The sequence below is a fragment of the Megalobrama amblycephala genome, linkage group LG15, assembly GCF_018812025.1.
Source record: "Megalobrama amblycephala isolate DHTTF-2021 linkage group LG15, ASM1881202v1, whole genome shotgun sequence".
In the NCBI taxonomy this organism is placed as follows: Eukaryota; Metazoa; Chordata; class Actinopteri; order Cypriniformes; family Xenocyprididae; genus Megalobrama; species Megalobrama amblycephala.
Window position 1 is genome coordinate 5,718,645 of NC_063058.1, and position 19,897 is coordinate 5,738,541.

At 35.7% G+C, this 19,897-nt stretch overlaps 1 protein-coding gene across 1 annotated transcript; it reads left to right on the forward strand.

Annotated features, from left to right (window-relative positions):
• The first annotated feature begins 50 nt into the window (after positions 1–50).
• amfra (autocrine motility factor receptor a) lies at positions 51–18,149 on the forward strand. The gene is made up of 14 exons (XM_048158702.1): positions 51–177; positions 675–1,046; positions 1,129–1,221; positions 3,373–3,537; positions 5,040–5,192; positions 5,628–5,668; positions 5,757–5,889; positions 6,271–6,404; positions 7,108–7,218; positions 7,304–7,494; positions 10,031–10,134; positions 10,233–10,367; positions 13,182–13,366; positions 16,053–18,149. The coding sequence occupies exons 2-14, from the start codon at positions 795–797 to the stop codon at positions 16,228–16,230; spliced, it is 1,875 nt and encodes a 624-aa protein (XP_048014659.1). The 5' UTR covers positions 51–177; positions 675–794; the 3' UTR covers positions 16,231–18,149.
• Positions 18,150–19,897: the final 1,748 nt, after the last annotated feature.

A 19,897-nucleotide genomic window follows, 5' to 3' on the forward strand; every position in this document is an offset into this window, starting at 1 on the left:
ACTGATTATAATAACAATAATAAGCTATTTTTGGCTGAATCTGTGGTTATCATGGTAATGTTTTGTTGACTTTTAGTGCTATTTAAATATTTCATATATGTTTACATGGGAAAGCCCCGCCTATCCTCACATAATCACCGGAAGTCCACAGGGTGACGTCAAAGGCAGCGGAAACAGGTATGAGGCATAGAAACTGCCAGAAACAGCCAGAAAAACAGATCTAAACATGACATTTCACAGTTATATTTAAAGCTAACAGATGTCAGACAGATCGTCGAGCCTCATGGGTCCGATTTAAAGACCGTCTAATGAGTTTATTAAACTGTTTGTCTTGTTTGAATCATTACGTAGCCGAAGCAGATTAGCTTTCATGCTAATGTTGTAATTAATCAACTGTTCTGTAAATATAAACATCTTTTGCGAATTATAAACGTTTGCCTTTTTATTCGCCGGAACGGGGTTTAGATATAATATATAACGATATATTCTCTTTAAAAAAATAAGTTTAGAGTCTCGTGCATGTTGTGTGTACGTGTCCTTTCTGTCTGCAAGAGTTGTCACACTAGAGCAGTGACTGTATTCATATAAACACTCAATTTCTAAATCATTATAGTTATTTGTATTCAAGAGGAGTTTAAATTTGATTGTGAAGGGCTTGTTGTCATCTGTAAAAGGACATTGGTTTCTTCTGGACTCCTAAGAAGCAGACTGGGATTGGTAGAACTGATTCAGAAGAGGAAAGCTGTTTTCATTGGGACACATAACCCTACAGTCTAAGCTGAGGAGCAGTCAGGATGCCTCTGCTGTTTCTGGAGCGCTTCCCCTGGCCCAGTTTACAGACGTACACAGCCCTGAGCACAGTTCTGCTGGCTGGGACCATATTGAGTGCCTACACCACAGTCAGAGACTCAGAGTACTCGTCTGCACTGACAGAAGACTCCCACAGCGGACCCGATGAGGAAATCAAGCTGGACCAGCTGGAGAACTTTGGGAACATGGCCACCAGTGTGCTCCTGTATCTCATCACGGACACTCTCTTTGTCTGGGTATGTGAGACTTGGAGTGTTCAAAACCCACATGTGTTGATTGATGATTTTGTTTTTTAAAGAAGCTCTCGTTTCCCCACAGGTGATGGTGAACACAGCCTGCTGCATCCTCATGCTGATAGCTAAAGTGATCCAGTGCATTGTGTTCGGACCGCTGAGAGTCAGCGAGAAACAGGTAGGAGAAACCATGAACATGAAATCATAATCTATCCATCTGTATTAGGCAATAAAAATACAGTCAGTCTTTGCTGCAACATGTTTATATGAGAAAAGACTTAAAGGGTTAGTTCACACAAAAATGAAATTTCTGTCATTTATTACTCACCCTCATGTTGTTCCACACCCGTAAGACCTTCATTCATCTTCAGAACACAAATTAAGATATTTTTGATGAAATCCGATGGCTCAGTGAGGCCTGCGTCTTCAGCAATAACACTCCCTTTTTCAATGCCCATAAAGCTACTAAAGACATATTTAAAACAGTTCATGTGAGTACAGTGGTTCAATATTAATATTATAAAGCGACTAGAATACATTTTGTGAGCCAAAAATAACAAAATAGCAACTTTATTCAACAATATCTAGTGATGGACGATTTCGAAACACTGCTTCATGAAGCTTTACAAATCATTTGTTTCAAATCAGTGGTTCAGAGCACCAAAATCACATGATTTCAGTAACCTAGGATTCGTCGTAAGTGTTTTGAAACTTCAATAGTTCACTCTGGCAGTTTGATCAACGCTCCGAACCACTGATTCGGAAAAAAAGATTCGTAAAGCTTCGAAGTTTCATGAAGCAGTGTTTTGAAATCGCCCATCACTAGATATTGTTGAATAAAGTCGTTATTTTTTTTTTATTTTTGGTGCACAAAAAGTATTCTCAACGCTTCATAACATTAAGGTTGAACCACTGCAGTCATGTTGACTGTTTTAAATATGTCTTTACTACTTTTCTGGACACTGAATGTGGTAATTTCGTTACTTTTTATGGGAGATAAAAACCTCTCGGATTTCATCAAAAATATCTTAATTTGTGTTCCGAAGATGAATGAAGGTCTTACAGGTGTGAAACGACATGGGGGTGAGTAATTCATGGCAGAAATTTTATTTATGGGTGAACTAACTCTTTAAATTCTATTGTTAGTTCCATATAGATACATAATGCAGATTAAAAATATTGTCAGTTTGGTCATATCATGGTTCTGCTTTTTTCTTTTCTTTTTTTTTTAACATTATTTTTATATATATTGGCTGTTGTTGGTGGATTTTGAAAACTGAAAAGAGGAAGATAATTCAAATCAGTGGCATAATTGCTGGCAGATGACTATAATCTAATAAGCCAAAAAAAGAAATACATGACTGTTCAAAAAGTTGAGGTCAGACAGAAGAAGAAATTAATACTTTTATTCAGCAAGGTTACATTAAATTGATCAAAAGTGTAGGGCTGTCAAACGATTAATCACAATTAATCGCATACAAAATAAAAGTTTGAGTTTGCCTAATATATGTGAGTGTACTGTGTGTAATTATTATGTATATATAAATACAAACACATCCATGTATATATTTGAGAAATATTTACAAATATATGTATTTATTTATATTTTTATATAATTTATATTATATAAAAATAAATTTTTTGTACATAAATAACATATTTCTCTTAAATATATACATTAATTTGTGTGTATTTATATATACATATTAATTACACACATTACTCACACATATATTATACAAACTCAAACTTTTTCATTTTATAGCCCTACAAAAGTGACAGTAAAGACATTTATAATGTTTCAAAACATGTCTGTTTCATATAAATGCTGTTCTTTTGAACTTTCTATTCATCAGAAAAACTTTTCCATGAATTTACATGAAAAAACATTAAGCAGCAACACTGATAATAATAATAAATGTTTCTCAAGCAGCAAATAAGCATATTAGAATGATTTCTGAAGGATCATGTGACACTGAAGACTGGAGTAATGATGCTGAAAATTCACTAGAATAAATTACATTTGAAAATATATAAAAATAGAAAAGTCATTTTAAATAATTTCATAATATTACTATTTTTTCTGTGTTTTTAACCAAATAAATCCAGCATCAGTGAGAATAAGAGACCTCAAAAACATAAAAAAAAATATTTCTGACCTCAAACAGTAGTGTATGTTTTAATAGGTTTCTGTAAATTTTAAAAGTGTTAATAATAATAATAATAATAATAGCGTGTGTATTGCAGATCTCAGTGTTGTGTTCCACTGGAACGGATATGATTATCTTCTGATGTCTGTCTGTCTCTGTGCTCTTCTCTGTCTGAGCAGCATCTGAAAGATAAGTTCTGGAACTTCATCTTCTACAAGTTCATCTTCATCTTCGGCGTGCTGAATGTGCAGCGGGTGGAGGAGGTGGTGCTGTGGTGTTTGTGGTTCTCCCTGCTCATCTTCCTACATCTGATGGTGCAGCTCTGCAAAGACCGCTTTGAATATGTGAGCAAAACGACTTCACCACATCAACAAACACTAATGTTCATAATGACTGGCAGATATTTCCAGTGGTACTATTAGACTAGTTTATTCAGAAAGCCAGTTTATGCAGTCGTTTACTTTACATCATTTGATCAGTTCCTCTTCTGAAAAACATTTGCTTTAACTGCCAGTATAATCCAAAAGATATGTCACTCTGAAAAGATAAGATACTTGTTGGAGAATCTGAGTATGGTTAAGACATTTATGTATATTTTTATTGGATGTAAATATTAATTGGGTTAATTACCTTCCTACCTTTTTCCTTCCTTGCTTCATTTTCTCCTTCCTCTTATATTTTTTTATATTATTTATATTATATTATTTTATATTCATATTTACTCCCTACTTTCCTTACTTTCTTATTTCCCTTCCTTCTTTCCTCCACTCTTATTTACTTCCTTGCTTCATTCGTTTCCTTCCTTCTTGTCTTCTGTCCTTCCTTCCTTCCTTCCTGTCTTTTTTCCTTACTTCCTTCGTTCCTGTTCTAATTTACTTAATTCATTTCTTTCTTTCCTTCTCTCCTTACTCTGCCCTTATCTACTTCCTCCCTTCTTTCCTTCCTCTGTTCTTTTTTTACTTTCTTCCTTGCTTAATTCATTTCTGCCCTTCCTTTCTTTCTTCCTTATTTCACTTATTTTTCCCTTTCTTCCTCCTTTCCTTCCTTAATTCCTCACATTTCCTTCCTTTTACATTCCTATTTACTCCATACTTACCTTACTTTCTTCCTTATTTCCCTTTTCCTTCCTTCCTTATTTCCCTTTTCCTTCCTTCCTTCCTTTCTTCCTTCCTTGCTTGCTTCCTTCCTTCCTTCCTCTGCTCTTATTTACTGTCTTGCTTCCTTACTATCCTGTCTTGCTTCCTTTGTTTTCGTCCTTCCTTACTTTCTTACTTATTTCACTTATTTTTTCCTCCCTTCTGTCTTTCCTTCCATCATTCCTTCATGTTCTTTCCTTTTACATTCTTATTTACTCCCTTCCTTCATTCTTTACTTTCTTCATTATATATATATATAAATTTATTTCCTATACTTCATTACTTGTTTCCTTCATGCTTCCTTACTTCCTTACTTTTTACATAATTATTAATTCCCTTACTTCCTTATTTCCCTTATTTTTCCTTCCTTCCTTCCTTCCTTACATAATTATTTACATTTACTTCCTTATTTTCCTTCTTTTCTTTCCGCTGCTCTTATTTACATTCCAATTTACTCCCCACCTTCCTTACTTTCTTCCTTATTTCCTTTTTTACTTGTTTTTTTTCCCTCTCCCCTTCCTCCACTCTTCCTTTAATTATTTTTCCCTTTCCTTTCCTTATTTACTTCCATGCTTCCCTACTTCCTTCCCTCCACCCTTATTTCCTTTCTACTGTTTGTACTTGCTTCTCTCCATCCTTTTCTCATTCACTACTTCCTTCATTTCTTTCTTTCTGACTAATGTATATATTGTGTTATTTCTTTCTGTCAGCTCTCGTTTTCTCCCACTACTCCGATGAGCAGTCATGTGCGAGTCTTGGCTCTGCTGGTGTCTGTTTTGACGTGCTGTGGTGGTCTAGCGGTGCTCTGCGCTCTAGTCGGACATCTTCATGGCATGCACACCGTCGCTTTCATGGCAGCTGAGGTAAGAATGCTTTAAAAAACTTTGTAGCGACTGTGAAGTGTAAATTTCCTCTTTGTTGGTTGTCCCCTGATGTTACGCATTACAAATATATTCTGAAATTCGGCATTAAACAGAAGTCACGATAGCATTGCTATCGCCCCCATTGCAACATATATTCGACTGAAATGGCTTTTCAAACAAGAAAAAATGTAGGTTGAGAGTTGATTTTGGTTTGATTTTCAATTGATTGGATGGTTGTGGTTTGCTATTGGTAAATATCATGTCCGTCGATAAGATTAAACATTACAAGGACACATGAGTTTAAAAAAGCAATAATAACGTGCACATAAATCATTTATAATAAATACTGCAATATGCCATAATAAAAACAAGAATTGTCCATATTAATACTATGGTGACTTGAAATAACCCCAAGCCTTGTCTCCTGTCTTGCAGTGTTTGCTGGTGACGGTACGCACAGGACACGTCATCATAAGGTGTGTGCTCTGTTAAGAAAGCCGTCAGCTTTTCTCAATGTTAGGTAGCAGAAGCGTGATCCTGAACGTTTTGATCTGTTATCTGCAGGTACTCCATTCACCTGTGGGACCTGAACCACGAGGGTACCTGGGAGAACAAGAGCTCATACATCTATTACACTGACTTCATCATGGAGTTAGCCATCCTCTGCCTGGACCTGATGCATCACATCCATATGCTGGTGAGACAGACTCTACTGAATGTGCAAACAGGGTTACTGACTCATGTGAATACAAGAACGAGCGGTCATCGCTGTGTAACAGTCATGTGACTGGCTCATACTGATTGATGAATGTGGTCTGATTGGACTCTTATTAGAGTCCTGAGACTGTATAATATAATGTTCTCTGATCAGTCAGAAGCTGCTTGCAATTATGTCCTTGTTTTGACATGTTTTTGCGGCCTGTCAGATGTACGTCATTCGCAGACTTCCCCAAGTAAATACCAGTGGTGTTCATGGTTTATTTCTCTTCTCACGTCTGTGTTTGATCTTCGGATGAGAGATTTGAATAATTTAAAGTACCTTTATGATCATGTATTCTTGTTTTTCACTCCCTCGCAGCTCTTTGGAAACATCTGGTTGTCCATGGCTAGTCTTGTGATCTTTATGCAGCTGCGTTATCTCTTCCATGAGGTGCAGAGAAGAATTCGCCGCCACAAAAACTACTTGCGTGTTATTGACAATATGGAATCCAGGTGAGGAGCCTCATGCTTTTCATAATTGCTAATTAAAAAATGCATTTCTACAGGCTTTGAAATATATTGCACAACATCTAAGTAAAGATGCTAAAGTAGATAACTTGTGGCATTATGGGCAAAGCTTCGGGCTGGTAACCAGAAGGTTGCATGAGCTATCACCGTTGTGTCCTTGAATCAAGATTTTACCTTTAATGAGTTTGCTAAATGACTGCTTGATTACATTAATATTGATTTTTGTAACCAGAATCTCACAAAATCTGAAAAAAAAGGAGAAAGAAAAAAGAATGAAATTATATTTTACATAAAAATAAAACAAAGCCTTTTTGAGGACTAATACGATTATTTGTGTTGATTTTAACGACAGCTAACAGCTTTGATCACAGGAATAAATTACATTTTACTATACATGCACATAGAAAACCGTTTTTATTTTAAAATATAACCGTTTTACTGTATCTTCCCTCACACCTTACCCCACCCTTAAACCTACCCATGCCACCAAACCTGTCCCTAAACGTACCCGTATCCACCTCAATAACAGCACAAATGTTTTGCAATACAACATTAACACAGTAAATAGTGTGTATCGTATTTGAATGTTATTCAGTGTGTATTATGAATCAGAAGTGGTCAGACTGCTGCATTAGCTGATGAAAACCAGACCTTGTGTGTTGACATGAACACCTCTCCTTGTGTGCAGGTTTGCTGTGGCAACGCCTGAAGAGCTGATGGCTAATAACGACGATTGTGCCATCTGCTGGGATTCAATGACTACAGCACGCAAGCTGCCGTGTGGACATCTTTTCCATAAGTGAGCAATAACCAGGTGTTGTCAGCACTCTAGTGTTCTAATAGTTGAAACTTTGTTAATATGACTATTTATTGTTTATGTCCAGTTCCTGTCTGCGCTCTTGGCTGGAGCAGGACACTTCCTGTCCCACGTGCCGTATGTCACTGAACATCAATGAAGGCGGGAGAGAGCGAGAGGAGGGACAGAGGGAGCCGCTGGATGATAACATAGCTGCCGTGCCAGGAACAGAGACCCGAGCACACCTCAACCAGCATAATCACTTCTTTCACTTTGATGGTGAGGCCTTTCTTTACATATTCATGCAGAATCCAGACCATTTACTGAAAGTAAGCTGTAGAAATGACTCGTTTACTGCCATAAGCTTATCATCTATCATATTCCTATCATTAACTTGCGTAATGCCTATTCAGTATTGAGCAAGTTGATCCGCCCTGATAAACAACAATGAACAAAGGTTAGCCAATCATAGCAGAGGTGATTTACATACTCAAGTCTTATAAAAAAATTTAAAAAGCCTGTTTAAATGGATAGTTTGCTGAAAAAAAAAAAAAAAATAATCAGTCTTCATTTACTAATGAATATGGCCCGTTTTTATTATATCATTGATAATTTGAAGAGACCTCTGAAACAAATACACTCTTAAGAAAAAATGGTAACACTTATTGTAAACTATATTAGTTAACATGAACTAATAATGAACTGCACTTATACAGCATTTATTAATCTTTGTTAATGTTAATTTCATAATTTATTAATAAGTTATTAAAATCTTGTTAAAATTAATGCACTGAACTAACATGAACAAACAATGAACAACTGTATTTTCATTAACTAATGTTAACAAAGATTAGTAAATACAGTAACAAATGTATTTTTCATGGTTAGTTCATGTTAGTTAATACATTAACTAATGGTTAACTAATGAACCTTATTGTAAAGTGTTACTGAAAAATGGTTCTAAACAGTACTAAATTAGGGTTATTTTGCTTGTAACAATAGCAGAACTGTTTTTGGTTCTAAATAGAACCCTTTTTATAAGGTTCCATAAAGTACCCTGCTTTAAAAGTGCTATATAGGACCTTAATGGTGTTATAAATAACCTTTTTATTAATATTACTATATTAGTATCTTTACAGTTACAGTCTGTCTCTTCTATTTTTTTTTTGTAAAATAATTGTTTATGAGGGCAAAAATTATTAAAATTGGACAATATGTGACCCCTTTACAATGTTAAAAGGAAAAAGTGACATAAAGTAGGGCTGCACAATGAATGGAATTTCTAATCGCGATTACGATTACAGATGCCACGATTTCGTAATTGTTCAAAGGCGTGATTACGAGGAAAAATATCCACTTTCATTATGCTGCGTGTTTAAGAGGTGTGTTATGAGCATGTCACGTTGTGAGAAGCGAATCAGGACTACTTCAGAATGTAAAAGGTCTAACCCAGAATAAAAAAAGGAGCTACCAGTGACGGCGGTGTACGCTGAAATGTCAAACGCACACGAAACAAAAGCACCCACCATTTTTAAAAAGCCCTGTACACAGCCTATATATTTGATGGATGGACCTCTGAACCGTACGCTAAGGAGAAAATCCATTGCGACTTTGAGCAGACCAAGCGAAACATGATTATGTATTTCTGCTAAGCTAGTGACGGCATCAACCACATGGGCACGGCAAAAGCTAATACTTTTTCATATACTGTCTACTCTCTTTGTATTACAGTTCTATCTAATAACGTATTAGACAGGTCGTAAACTAATGAAGACGGAGAATGCGAGCACTTTGTGCTCAGGATCTGTCTGAACTATTCTCAGCGCTGTTAAAATAAAAGTAACAACAAATTTCTAATTGAAATTGAAATTTCACAATTATTCATACTTCATCAAAAACTAAGGTAACACTTTATTTTACAGTGCCGTAGTTACACGTTACTTCATGTACTTACTCCAGTAATAACAGTAAATTATGCATAATTACAAGTAACTAACCCTAACTAACTCTATAGTAAGTACATGAAGTTAATTAATAGTACTTAGTACATATTTGAGTAATTACAATGTAACTATGGCACTGTAAAATAAAGTGTAACCAAAACTAATACTAGGTTAACTAATGTAAGTAAAAAGTCCTCAAAAAAGTCCTTACAGAAGACAAGCAATACAATAAGAACAAAGAAACTAATTGCAAACAAAACCGACAAATAAATACAACAGAACAAAAATACAAATGAAATAAACAGTGCTTTAGGTTTTTCAGGAAGATGTACTAACAGTGTATTCAGATTAGCAATAGCCTACAACAGAAATTTAATAAAGTAATCAAATTCAAAATAACACTGCTCTATACAATAAATATAGACTAATCCTTATTAAAACTACAAAAGTTATTCATTCAAGAGCAGTGAGTGATTTTATCTTTGTCTTTTGTTGTTTGATCAACATTAATGACTACAGCAGATTTATTAGGCTGCTGTCACTTTAAAAGCTGCACAGATCCAGTATACTGTTACACATGCGTTTCCTTTCTCAACTGTTAACATTCATTTAAGACATAACCGACTGTGTTTACAAGGATACTCGACAAAATGGCATTTCGTCATTTTTGTGTGTAGGCTATTTGACCATTTAGACGCGTATGCGAAGCCCACGGTATACTTTTCTTATGTGCGTTCCGCCCTGTCTTGGCAGTGGCACAATAATCATTTTACATCGATTATCTTGTTTTCATAATCATTGGAAGTCAAAATTGAAATCGAAATCAATTACTATTAATCGCACAGCCCTAATCTCCGCTCATTCACCCTCAGGGTCCCGCATTGCCAGCTGGCTGCCAAGTTTCTCTGTGGAGGTCATGCATACCACCAACATCCTGGGTATCGCACATGCCAACAACTCTCAGCTCAATGCCATGGTGAGTCCTTCAGGTGGCGTCCAACATGTTTACAAACAGTATCGTCTGTTTTCCACAAGTTTCCATGTTATAAACCTGGTTTTCCTTGGATTTTGCAGGCCCATCAGATCCAGGAAATGTTTCCACAGGTCCCCTATCATCTGATCCTGCAGGATTTGCAGCTCACACGTTCTGTCGAGGTCACCACTGATAACATCTTGGAGGGCAGGATACAGGTGCCTTTCCCAACACAGGTGAGGGTAACACCTCTACCTAACGGTGTATATTAGTGGCTGAAATGAGATGTTGTTTGCATTTTCATACTGGGTCGCTGAAATCTCACTGGCCCAAAATCTTGCTCCACATTGCTTGAAGGTGAAGCGAGTAATTTCTGCACCACTCGCATCACCAAACTGATGAAAAAACAATCACTATTTCAAAATTGTTAAATGACAACAAAAAACCAAATCCTCCAGAATCACAAACTCTTTGTGAACCTCAGATTTGATACTTAAAGTTATAGTTAGTTAAATGTTTGTTAATGATTTTGAGACATACTTTTTTCAGATTCTGAGTAATTTTCACATTTAGCTTACTGGCTGGTTAATAAATTTTTTATTATACATTATTAGGGTAAATAGTGTTATCAAAGTGCAGTGTCATCTGTTTACCTAAAACACCATAAAACATTTGGATGTTTTACACACCACACCATTTTTTTTTTTGTACTAATTAACATTTAGAAGATACAAACACTTTCATGAATCTGAAAATTCACATCAGAACAGCTTTACGCAAAATGTACACAAAGTCATTCTGCTCGTGTTTCATGGCTAGGGCTGTCGCGGTGAAGGAATTTCTCTTGCGGCCATTTTAAGTGGCTCAATAGCACGATATGCGGTATTATCGCCATATATATATATATATATATAAATAATCTGTGTGTTTTACTATGTAACAAGGTCAATATTCAGTAACCAATGAAACCAAAACTAAATAGAGCATTGAAACAGGAAGTTAAGTTAACAGAAGAGAATGTCAAAATAAGGGTCCACATAACAACATAAACCTGCCAATCAGATCGTAGTGCCATTGTTATATGTATAACAGTTAGATCCTTGAATCTGACTGGCCAAGATGCTGATATTTCACCAGTATAAGCAGAACTACTCATCTCTGCGCATTCTAGATGGGCTGCCAATCAGTGCAGTTACATTGTTATGCCACAAGGTTGCAGCAAGTTTTAGTGTCGATCACCATCTAACTCAGCCAGTTAAGATCTACATTTAGCTTTAGATGTTATATGAATATGGTCTCTGAAGCATGAGTTTTATCAACTGGAAATTTTCAATGCACATTAAAAGTGCAAGTTGCAACTATTATTAACATTAACGGAAAGAAAAGGCTTATCAGTATGTCACAGTGTCACCCTGTTTGGACTTTGTTTTCTGTTTTGCACCATTTCCTGCCAGTCTGTCATCATAGTTATGCATTCCAATTCACAAGCTTGCAATTCAATTCAGCATGAGTTATTTTGAATAGACTGTATTTCAGGTAAAGTACATGGTGAATTTTCTCAAAAAAAAAAAAATCTCAACTAATGCTGTAAAATATATATAAGAATCAGCTGGTACTACATTAATTTTGAAGTTAAAATGAAAGTTAAAATGATCTGAATTGTATATTGTATATAAATTGTATATAAACTTAAATTACACTAATAATAGTTATAATAGACTTACTAACTTAAATATTTCTACTCCAATTCGTTTTTTGAACTATAAACATTTAAATGGTGGCTGTCATTTGACGGATTTATTCAAACATGCATTATATAACCTGCTGAAGAGCATTAAAAATTCTAGAGTTCATTTTTCTAGTTCATTGTTCATTTTAACTCTCTAGAGTTCATTTTTCTAGCTGACTAATGAGTTTAAGGTCACTGAATATTTGTTCTCCTGAGGTAAATGTGACGTTATGTGACATTGTTTACAAGCTGTTTTTAATGTCTTTCCACGGTTGAAACACTGAGTGATCACATGAGACATACGGATTTGTGTAAGTTGTACTGCATCTTTTAACATACCTTCAGATGTTCATTCATGTTTATTTTATGCTGTAACTGGTATTAAAGCTGAGGAAGGGATCAGTTCACGTGCGATCCGCACTGCCGCTTCTCTTGAATTGAGCCGCTACAGTGATCTGTCACGCCACATTACAGAGCGGCAAAATGGTATTTTTGCTTATTTATTTCGTTGTAAAATGGGCAGAATTTGACATATGAGACTTTGTTTCATGTCAAAAGCAACAAAGCACAAAGCTTATTGTGATTTGTTGAATGGTTACGTAACTTTAAGTGGGTATATGCAAATCGTTGACCTTTCCTAGTAGGTATACGGCATATACCTGTGTATCAAGTAGACTACACCACTGGATGTAATAAAACAAGCTGTTGAAATCATTTTAATTTTGAGCGCCACTTTAGAAGGCTCAGCTGACCAGCAATACAACAGATTTCGCTATCCTTGGACATGACAACCATTTTTTCACAAATATACATGTCTCGGCCTGAAGGACAGACGCAGGTAATCGCACGCGCTCAGTCGATCTCTCACATTCACTGTCTGTTTAGGCGTGTTAAGTGCAAATCTATGGAGCCTCTGTACAAATCACCATGGTACACATTATGTTATCATTACTAACTTGTTTAATATTCTGTATACATGCACGAAGTGTAAAACGATTATAATATGTAATAATTACATATTATAATAATTACGAAAAAGAAAACGTGCAAATATCGCGGTTCTTGCGTTTCTCTGCGGTTGGCTCCTCAATAGCACGGTATTACAATATTGCAGTTATCGTGGCAGCCCTATTCATAACTCAGACCCAATGTGTTAGAGCTGTTTTGCATCATGTCCTGGTCCATTCCCCTTCCATTTTCCTGTCGTTCTAGGCTGGCCTGTGTAGTAAAAGTGGTAGTAAAACATGTTATACATAGAAATAAACAACAAAACACTACTATTTTAAAAGCGTGTTTCTGTCTTACCCTGTATCTCCTCTAGTCTGTGGAGCGTACACCTATACAGGGAAACACTGCTGCGGAGGAGTCAGCGGGTGCCAGCAGCAGTTCAGAGGTCACTGCCCCAGAAGACTTTGAGGTTCGGGGGAGCCGCTTTTCCAAGTCTGCAGATGAAAGACAGAGGATGCTCATGCAGAGGAAGGAGGAACTACTCCAAAGAGCTCGCAGGTGAGCCTCACTATTTCTTCTCCACACGTCTGAGCTGAACTGCTTATACTGCTTTGCTCTAATTTGCATGAAACTGTTATGCCACCTTTTCACTTTCTCTGACGGTGAAGCGAGTAATTTGTGCAAACTGAATTGAAAAAACAATGACTATTTTAAAATTGTTAAATGACAACAAAAAACAAAATCCTCCAGAATCACAAACTCTTTGTGAACCTCAGATTTGATAATTAAAGTTATAGTTAGTTAAATGTTTGTTAATGATTTTGAGACATACTTTTTTCAGATTCTGAGTAATTTTCACATTTAGCTTACTGGCTGGTAAATTAATTTTGTTATTATACATTATTATGGTAAATAGTGTTATCAAAGTGCAGTGTCATCCGTTTACCTAAAACAACATAAAACATTTGGATGTTTTACACACCACACCACACCATTTTTTTTTTTTTTTTTTTTTTTTTTTTTTTGTACTATTTAACATTTCTCTGACATTCGCATTCAATTTTTGCATTTCGCCCCCCTAGTGACTATTGATCATAAAGCAGCTGTTACCTTCTGCGAATTCAGCATGATAACATAAATGAATAATGAATGTATGAACTAGGGCTGCCCCCTAAGAGCCGACTAACCATTAGTCTACAAGAAGGCTTGGTCGACCAAGATTTTATTAGTCAGTTAATCGCAGAAAAAAAAAAAAACTCCACAGGAAGTGGCGAAGTCATGCAGTCTTTTCATTAACAGTGAAATCCAAACATTTGCCTATCATTCATCGACCTCAAATATAGCAGCTACAAGTCTGCTGACTCTAATGTTAGCCTAGTCCTAGATAAATGTGTGCTATTATTAGGCTTGTGTGGAGAGTGAACTTGTGCGCGTAACAAAAATGAACCGAAACTCAGTTTAGGCTATACTTGCCTCACAGACGTGAGAAATATATCTATAGAAAGTTTGAAATGTCTACATTAAAACGGACAAATTAAAATGTAACATAAATATTCTCAGATTATGTAATACGTGCATATATGCACGTCCACTACTGCGAAGACAATGAGTCAGCATCGTCCACTTAATCTCTGCAGCCGAAAACACAGAAAACATTATCAATAAATTATTCAAATGTTTAGACAGTCTCCTTCTGTTTTTTTTTTTTTTTTTCCTTTCTTTTTTTTTCACAACACATTCATAATCATTACATTTGCCGGTGCACTGTGGCAAGCTTTATACGTGTGCTTGAGTGCTCATTAGGCTATATATTATATATAGGCGATTTATGGCTTGCTAATATATTCGTGCGATTAGTCGACTAATCGGTTAAATGAATGACTACTTTGATAGGGCTGGGCGATATGGCAAAAAAATTTTATTTATTTTTTTTATACTGTTTAACTAGTCAACTTAAAAACTTAACAACAATCAAAAAAGTTCCATTCCAAGTGCACCACACACGAAGCGATCGACATGGTGTAAATGTAAAACAATTTGTTAAATATATTTGAAGGCAAATGTTGTAAAACACATTACAAACTTATCTTAAACATTCTATATACTCAGAAATAATATAAAATAAGAAAAATGCTAAATATTTCTTAGCCAAAAAGTAATAGCAATAAAAAACACCAGTAATAGGCTATTATTAACAGCAAATGCTTTGTAAAAACAGAAAACAACAGCAGCTTTCAGGCTGTCACCATCATGTAAACCTGAAATATCAAACATAGAGTAGTTATTTACATGTTTTTTTCATTCCATTGCACTATTTGTCCTATTGTTTTTATGTTTGTCGGACGTGTTTGGGTGTCTCGCGTTTTTTGCGGTGCCTCACCCATGAAATGGCATTCTGAAAACAAGGCGGTTAAGTAAAAAAAAAAAAAAGTTCAACTCGCGTTTAATAACTTTGCCTTTTTTTCTCCTTCTACTGCCTGCGTCTCATTTTTATAACACAATAATGCCGCTTAAGACTTAGTGATGTGTTCTACGTTCATAGAGCTTCACATGAGAGCGGTTAAACAGGTGCGCCGGCGCCATCATGAGGTCGGATCATTTTCTTCTCCTAATGGTTATCATTGTGTATTGTCAACATATCTAATTTTAATTTTTTTTATTCAAAATCGCGATTTCTCGATTTAAAAAATAATAAAATCAAGGTAAAACATTAAATTAAATTAATCGAAAAAATCTGAAAAATCACCCAGCCCTACTAGTCGACCAGAAAAATCTTTAGTCGAGGGCAGCCCTAGTATGCACACATCCCCGCAAAACAAATGTCCGGCAGTATGTTTGAAAGAAAAGCATTCAGGTTTTCTAGGGCTAAATAATTGTGTAATAATTCTAAAATTACTGTTTCAGACATAATTATTCATTTTTTAGTGCGAAAATATTGGTAATTCTCACCTGGTTAGAATACATCATATCAGGTCGGGGTGATCACATACAATCTAACCGAAAAAAAGTTTTTTATATTGACGTGACTGACTGCTCAGTTTGGATCCGAAAATTCTGCATACCCATATGGTCAGAACTCCATATAGTTCCCATACCACTCTCATTGGAAATGAATGACTTCTGGTCTGCTGTTTGTCAGAGATAGTGAAAACTTGGCTTTCAAACTTGATAAACGGGAATGCCCCAAGAGTTTGTCTTGGGTCCAATTAAGTTTTATTATGACACCGCATTCTCTCTTTGTTAGACGTTATCTTCACAAAAAACCAGATGAAGGAGATTTGTTTTCTTCTGCTGCCGCTGATAATGATGATGCCATGCCCGCCATGGAGGACGAAGACTCCGATTCAGTGACCCTGCGGCGCAGAAGGCTGGCGGCCGCAGCTGAGAGACGCATGCAGAGGCAGGAGCCTTCCCCATTTTGAGCCGAGCAAATAAAAGCATGATGTTGTCCATGAGACCGCCATGCCATCATAGAATTTTGGGCTGATCAATGCACATTTGTGCTAGATGCAACTATGTATGTACCCGTCAAACATTTCAATCAGTTGTCCATTGAAATAATATATGGTGCCATTGCCGCACCAGTGAATTACAGTCAAATTTTGGCAAGTGTCATGTAAAGTAAAAGGCACATGCGTCTTTTATTCATGTGTCTTGCCGTAGACAAAATCATTTTAAATATGTTCATACCTAAAAAAAGAAAAAAGAAAAGAGCGTGGCTTGGACAGCTGCTCATAAAATAAAATAATACTTTTGGAATGCTGCATTTCTTAAACATCTTTGTACGGATCTGATGATTTTAACAAAAATGATGTTGCATACTAACAGGTCGACTCAGTCTAGAGCTTAAGCGACAAACAGCATGCTAGGGTTGTGAATTTTGAGTTTCTTTCTTCGGCCAGCAATGATCCACACAATTTTGCTGCTGGTTAGCGCTTGAATCTGCCTTTAAGTCGATTCGGGACAATCTAGTTTAAGCTGTCTCGTATTCTTAGTGTCTCCAAAGACAGTTAAAAAGGAAAATGGCATAGATCCTAGTGTCTGTTCTTGCATTGTTGTGACAACAAATTGATCTGTGCGTCATAAGAGGCGTTCGTTTAGTCACATGATCTTGTTTCTCTTCCCATAGTGTTGTCATTCAAAACAGACATGCTTTATATTTAATTTATCTCACATTCTGAACTTGTTCTGGTGATTATATAGTGAGGAAATGTTTCCTTTCCTACTGTTTTGTGCTACGGTGAAGGAGAATCTGTCAGGGTAGATGCCGTATTTAATTGAGGGAAAGTCTGTTCAACATGTTGTCCTGTTTTCATTTTCATAAAACTGTTTTTTCTTTCGATTTTAAGATTAAATGGAGCGTCTACCCTGACTAAGGTCCATTTGATTGGGTTATTCAAACAAGACGCACACAATTATGGTCAATAGGTCAGTTTTGTAGCTTTTTGTTGTCAGCGTTTTATTTGAATGGTTTTAAAGACCTTTATTATTCAGCGTGCTAATGCCTATTAATGCTTGTCTTTTACGGGCCCATGGCATTCATAATGAATTTTCACATGATAATTTGGCATGGATAATGCAAAGCAATTCAGAATCTTGCATGTTGAGTTTGAAGTGAACAAGCTTTTCATGTAATAGCACGTGACTTTTAATAAACATTTGCCTTCTGTTAAATTACCATCGTCTCAAATAACACGACCATACATTTTATTTCGTATATAAATCCCATTTGTCAACCTCAAAAGAGAAGTATGTCTTCAGAATTGTTTCTGATGTTTTACACTGTGAATCTACTGTCAGATATTTTTAGCGTCAAATGGACGTTTGTATCTTTCATGTGAAAGTCTTTTTCTATGCATGAAATCACTGACCGTTTGTGTTCTTATTTGTTTCCTGATCGACTTTCCCAAAGACTCTCCTGCTGTTTTACTCTACTGAAGCCGGTTTTGTGATCGTAATGACCGCAGGTCCATATAGAATATGTGTTTTGGTTGCACAGATGCACCTTTCAACAGTATTTCTTAAACTTAAAAATGTATTAATATCCACTGGATTGATTCAGATAATAATACATAATTTGGTTGAAGTTTGTGATGTTCTTGGGAACCAGAGGGAAGCATTGGATTGCTTTATGTACACAATTCATTCATTTGTGCCTCAAATCTACAGTGGAATAATAATAGTCTGATTTGTGTAAATACTTTTGTAATAAAGACTGTAAAATACATGTGAAATGACCCTGTACAAAATAAAAGTCACAGCTGCTTTAGAAGCTTTTACCCACATTTCCTAGTTTCCTGGTGTGTTTTCTGTTGAGTATGAATAAAACTTTATAAAAACAGAAATGTATCTTTATTTGTGGAAAAACTAATTGCAGGCATTAACTTTCAGATTGTGGAAGTGTGTCCACTCTTTTGGCAGGTAGTGTATTTAAATAGATTTTAAATTATATTTATTTTTAGTAATATTTAAATTGCAACTTCAATTTTTCAAAAATGTGTGTAAGAGCCGTGTGTTTGGCACTAGAGGGCGCCACAGTTCCACCTGCGATCAAAATCTGACTGAATATTAACCAAATGTTTGCAGGCAGTGTTGCCAAATCCGCGGTTTTACCAGGGGAGACCCTCAAAAAAACACGAATTTTACCCCCCGGAACGCGATTTTTACCGTGGGACCCCCTGAAATGTGACTGGGCTAGTTTTGAGGAGCAATTGGGCGGTTTTTTTGTGAAAACCTGGCAACCCTGTTTGCAGGACACTTGAGATGGGCACAAAGACACCAGAATATGTTTTAGATTAAAAATAAATAAATAAATAAAAACATATTCTTGTTGAGATACTAATGTTTTTTTACTTCATTTGATAATCTGGAAGTAAATTCAGATTTAATGCCATACACCTAATTGCAATGATCAATTCATTTGATTAAGAGTTGAGCTGTATTCATGAAGGTATTGACTAACCTCAGTGTCTAATGAAGAGTTCATTGATTAACGCTTTAGCAGCCATCAGCTCTGCTCATAAAGGAAAGGCTTTAGTTTGAGGGCTGTTAGCCTACTGGTTAAACCATCAGAGAACGAGATCCCTGGACAGAGGTATAGAAAGTCATATGGGTTTGGAACGACATGAGAGTGAGGAAATAATGATTTCATAAGGAATAGTTCACTTCGAGCGAGCTATAGGCTAACCATTTTAAGGCAGCTCGCCCCAGAGTTGAGAGGTACAGCCTACCTACTTTTCATTTAGTTATAAACAAAAAATTAGTATTTACTCTACCACAGATTAATATACTGTGCCGAGTTTCACCTTCTATATTCAGTCCCTTAAGTGCCATTTCGTACACTTAATGACTAGGCAAGGACAAAAATGCATTCATTTATGGGTTAAGGGCTTTTTTCTAGTCTCATACATTGTGGTGGTGATTAATGAGTTTGTTCAATTCCAGCGAAGATCTCAGTAGGATTTTAATTGTTGATTAATAGTCCATAATTTGTAGATGTTTTGGAAAACGAACTGTATTTGAATAGCTGAAATTACATCTTTCAAATAGGGATCCAAAATGCTGCATTTGCACAATTCATTAAATAGCCTAAATATTTGTTTTTAATGTGTTAACAGGTTTTATACATATAGGCTAATGCCAGAGGCATTTTTTTCAAATCGGAGGCATATTTTCAGATAAAATCAAGACATATGTTGAATAAACTTATATCTTGCTAGTGGTCGTGTATATATATATATATATATATATATATATATATATATATATATATATATATATATATATAAACACTGATTAGCAATGATTTTGAATAGCAGAATAAACAAATAAACCATACTCTTTGGCATTTTTTTTTTTTTTTTTAATTATGTTGGAATTATGTTCATAACACAGTGCATATTTAAACTCTAATAATATTTTACTCTATTTAATTATACTGTTTTCTTTTTTGTTTTTTTGTTTTTTAGATCACATCGACTGCTGAAAAAAAAAAAATAATAATAATCATGTTTGTGTGACGTCAGACGCAACTGTCATAACGCTTAGAGATGTTTGAGCTCGTTGGCGGGTTGAAATGTTTCCCCTGAG

Bases quoted from the DNA above. Each gene is read 5' to 3' on its own strand.
- amfra (XM_048158702.1), top strand. From the start codon at position 795: ATGCCTCTGCTGTTTCTGGAGCGCTTCCCCTGGCCCAGTTTACAGACG. The intron at 5,890-6,270 runs GTGAGACAGACT...ACTCCCTCGCAG, and splicing joins TGCATCACATCCATATGCTG to CTCTTTGGAAACATCTGGTT. The intron at 7,219-7,303 runs GTGAGCAATAAC...GTTTATGTCCAG, and splicing joins TGTGGACATCTTTTCCATAA to TTCCTGTCTGCGCTCTTGGC.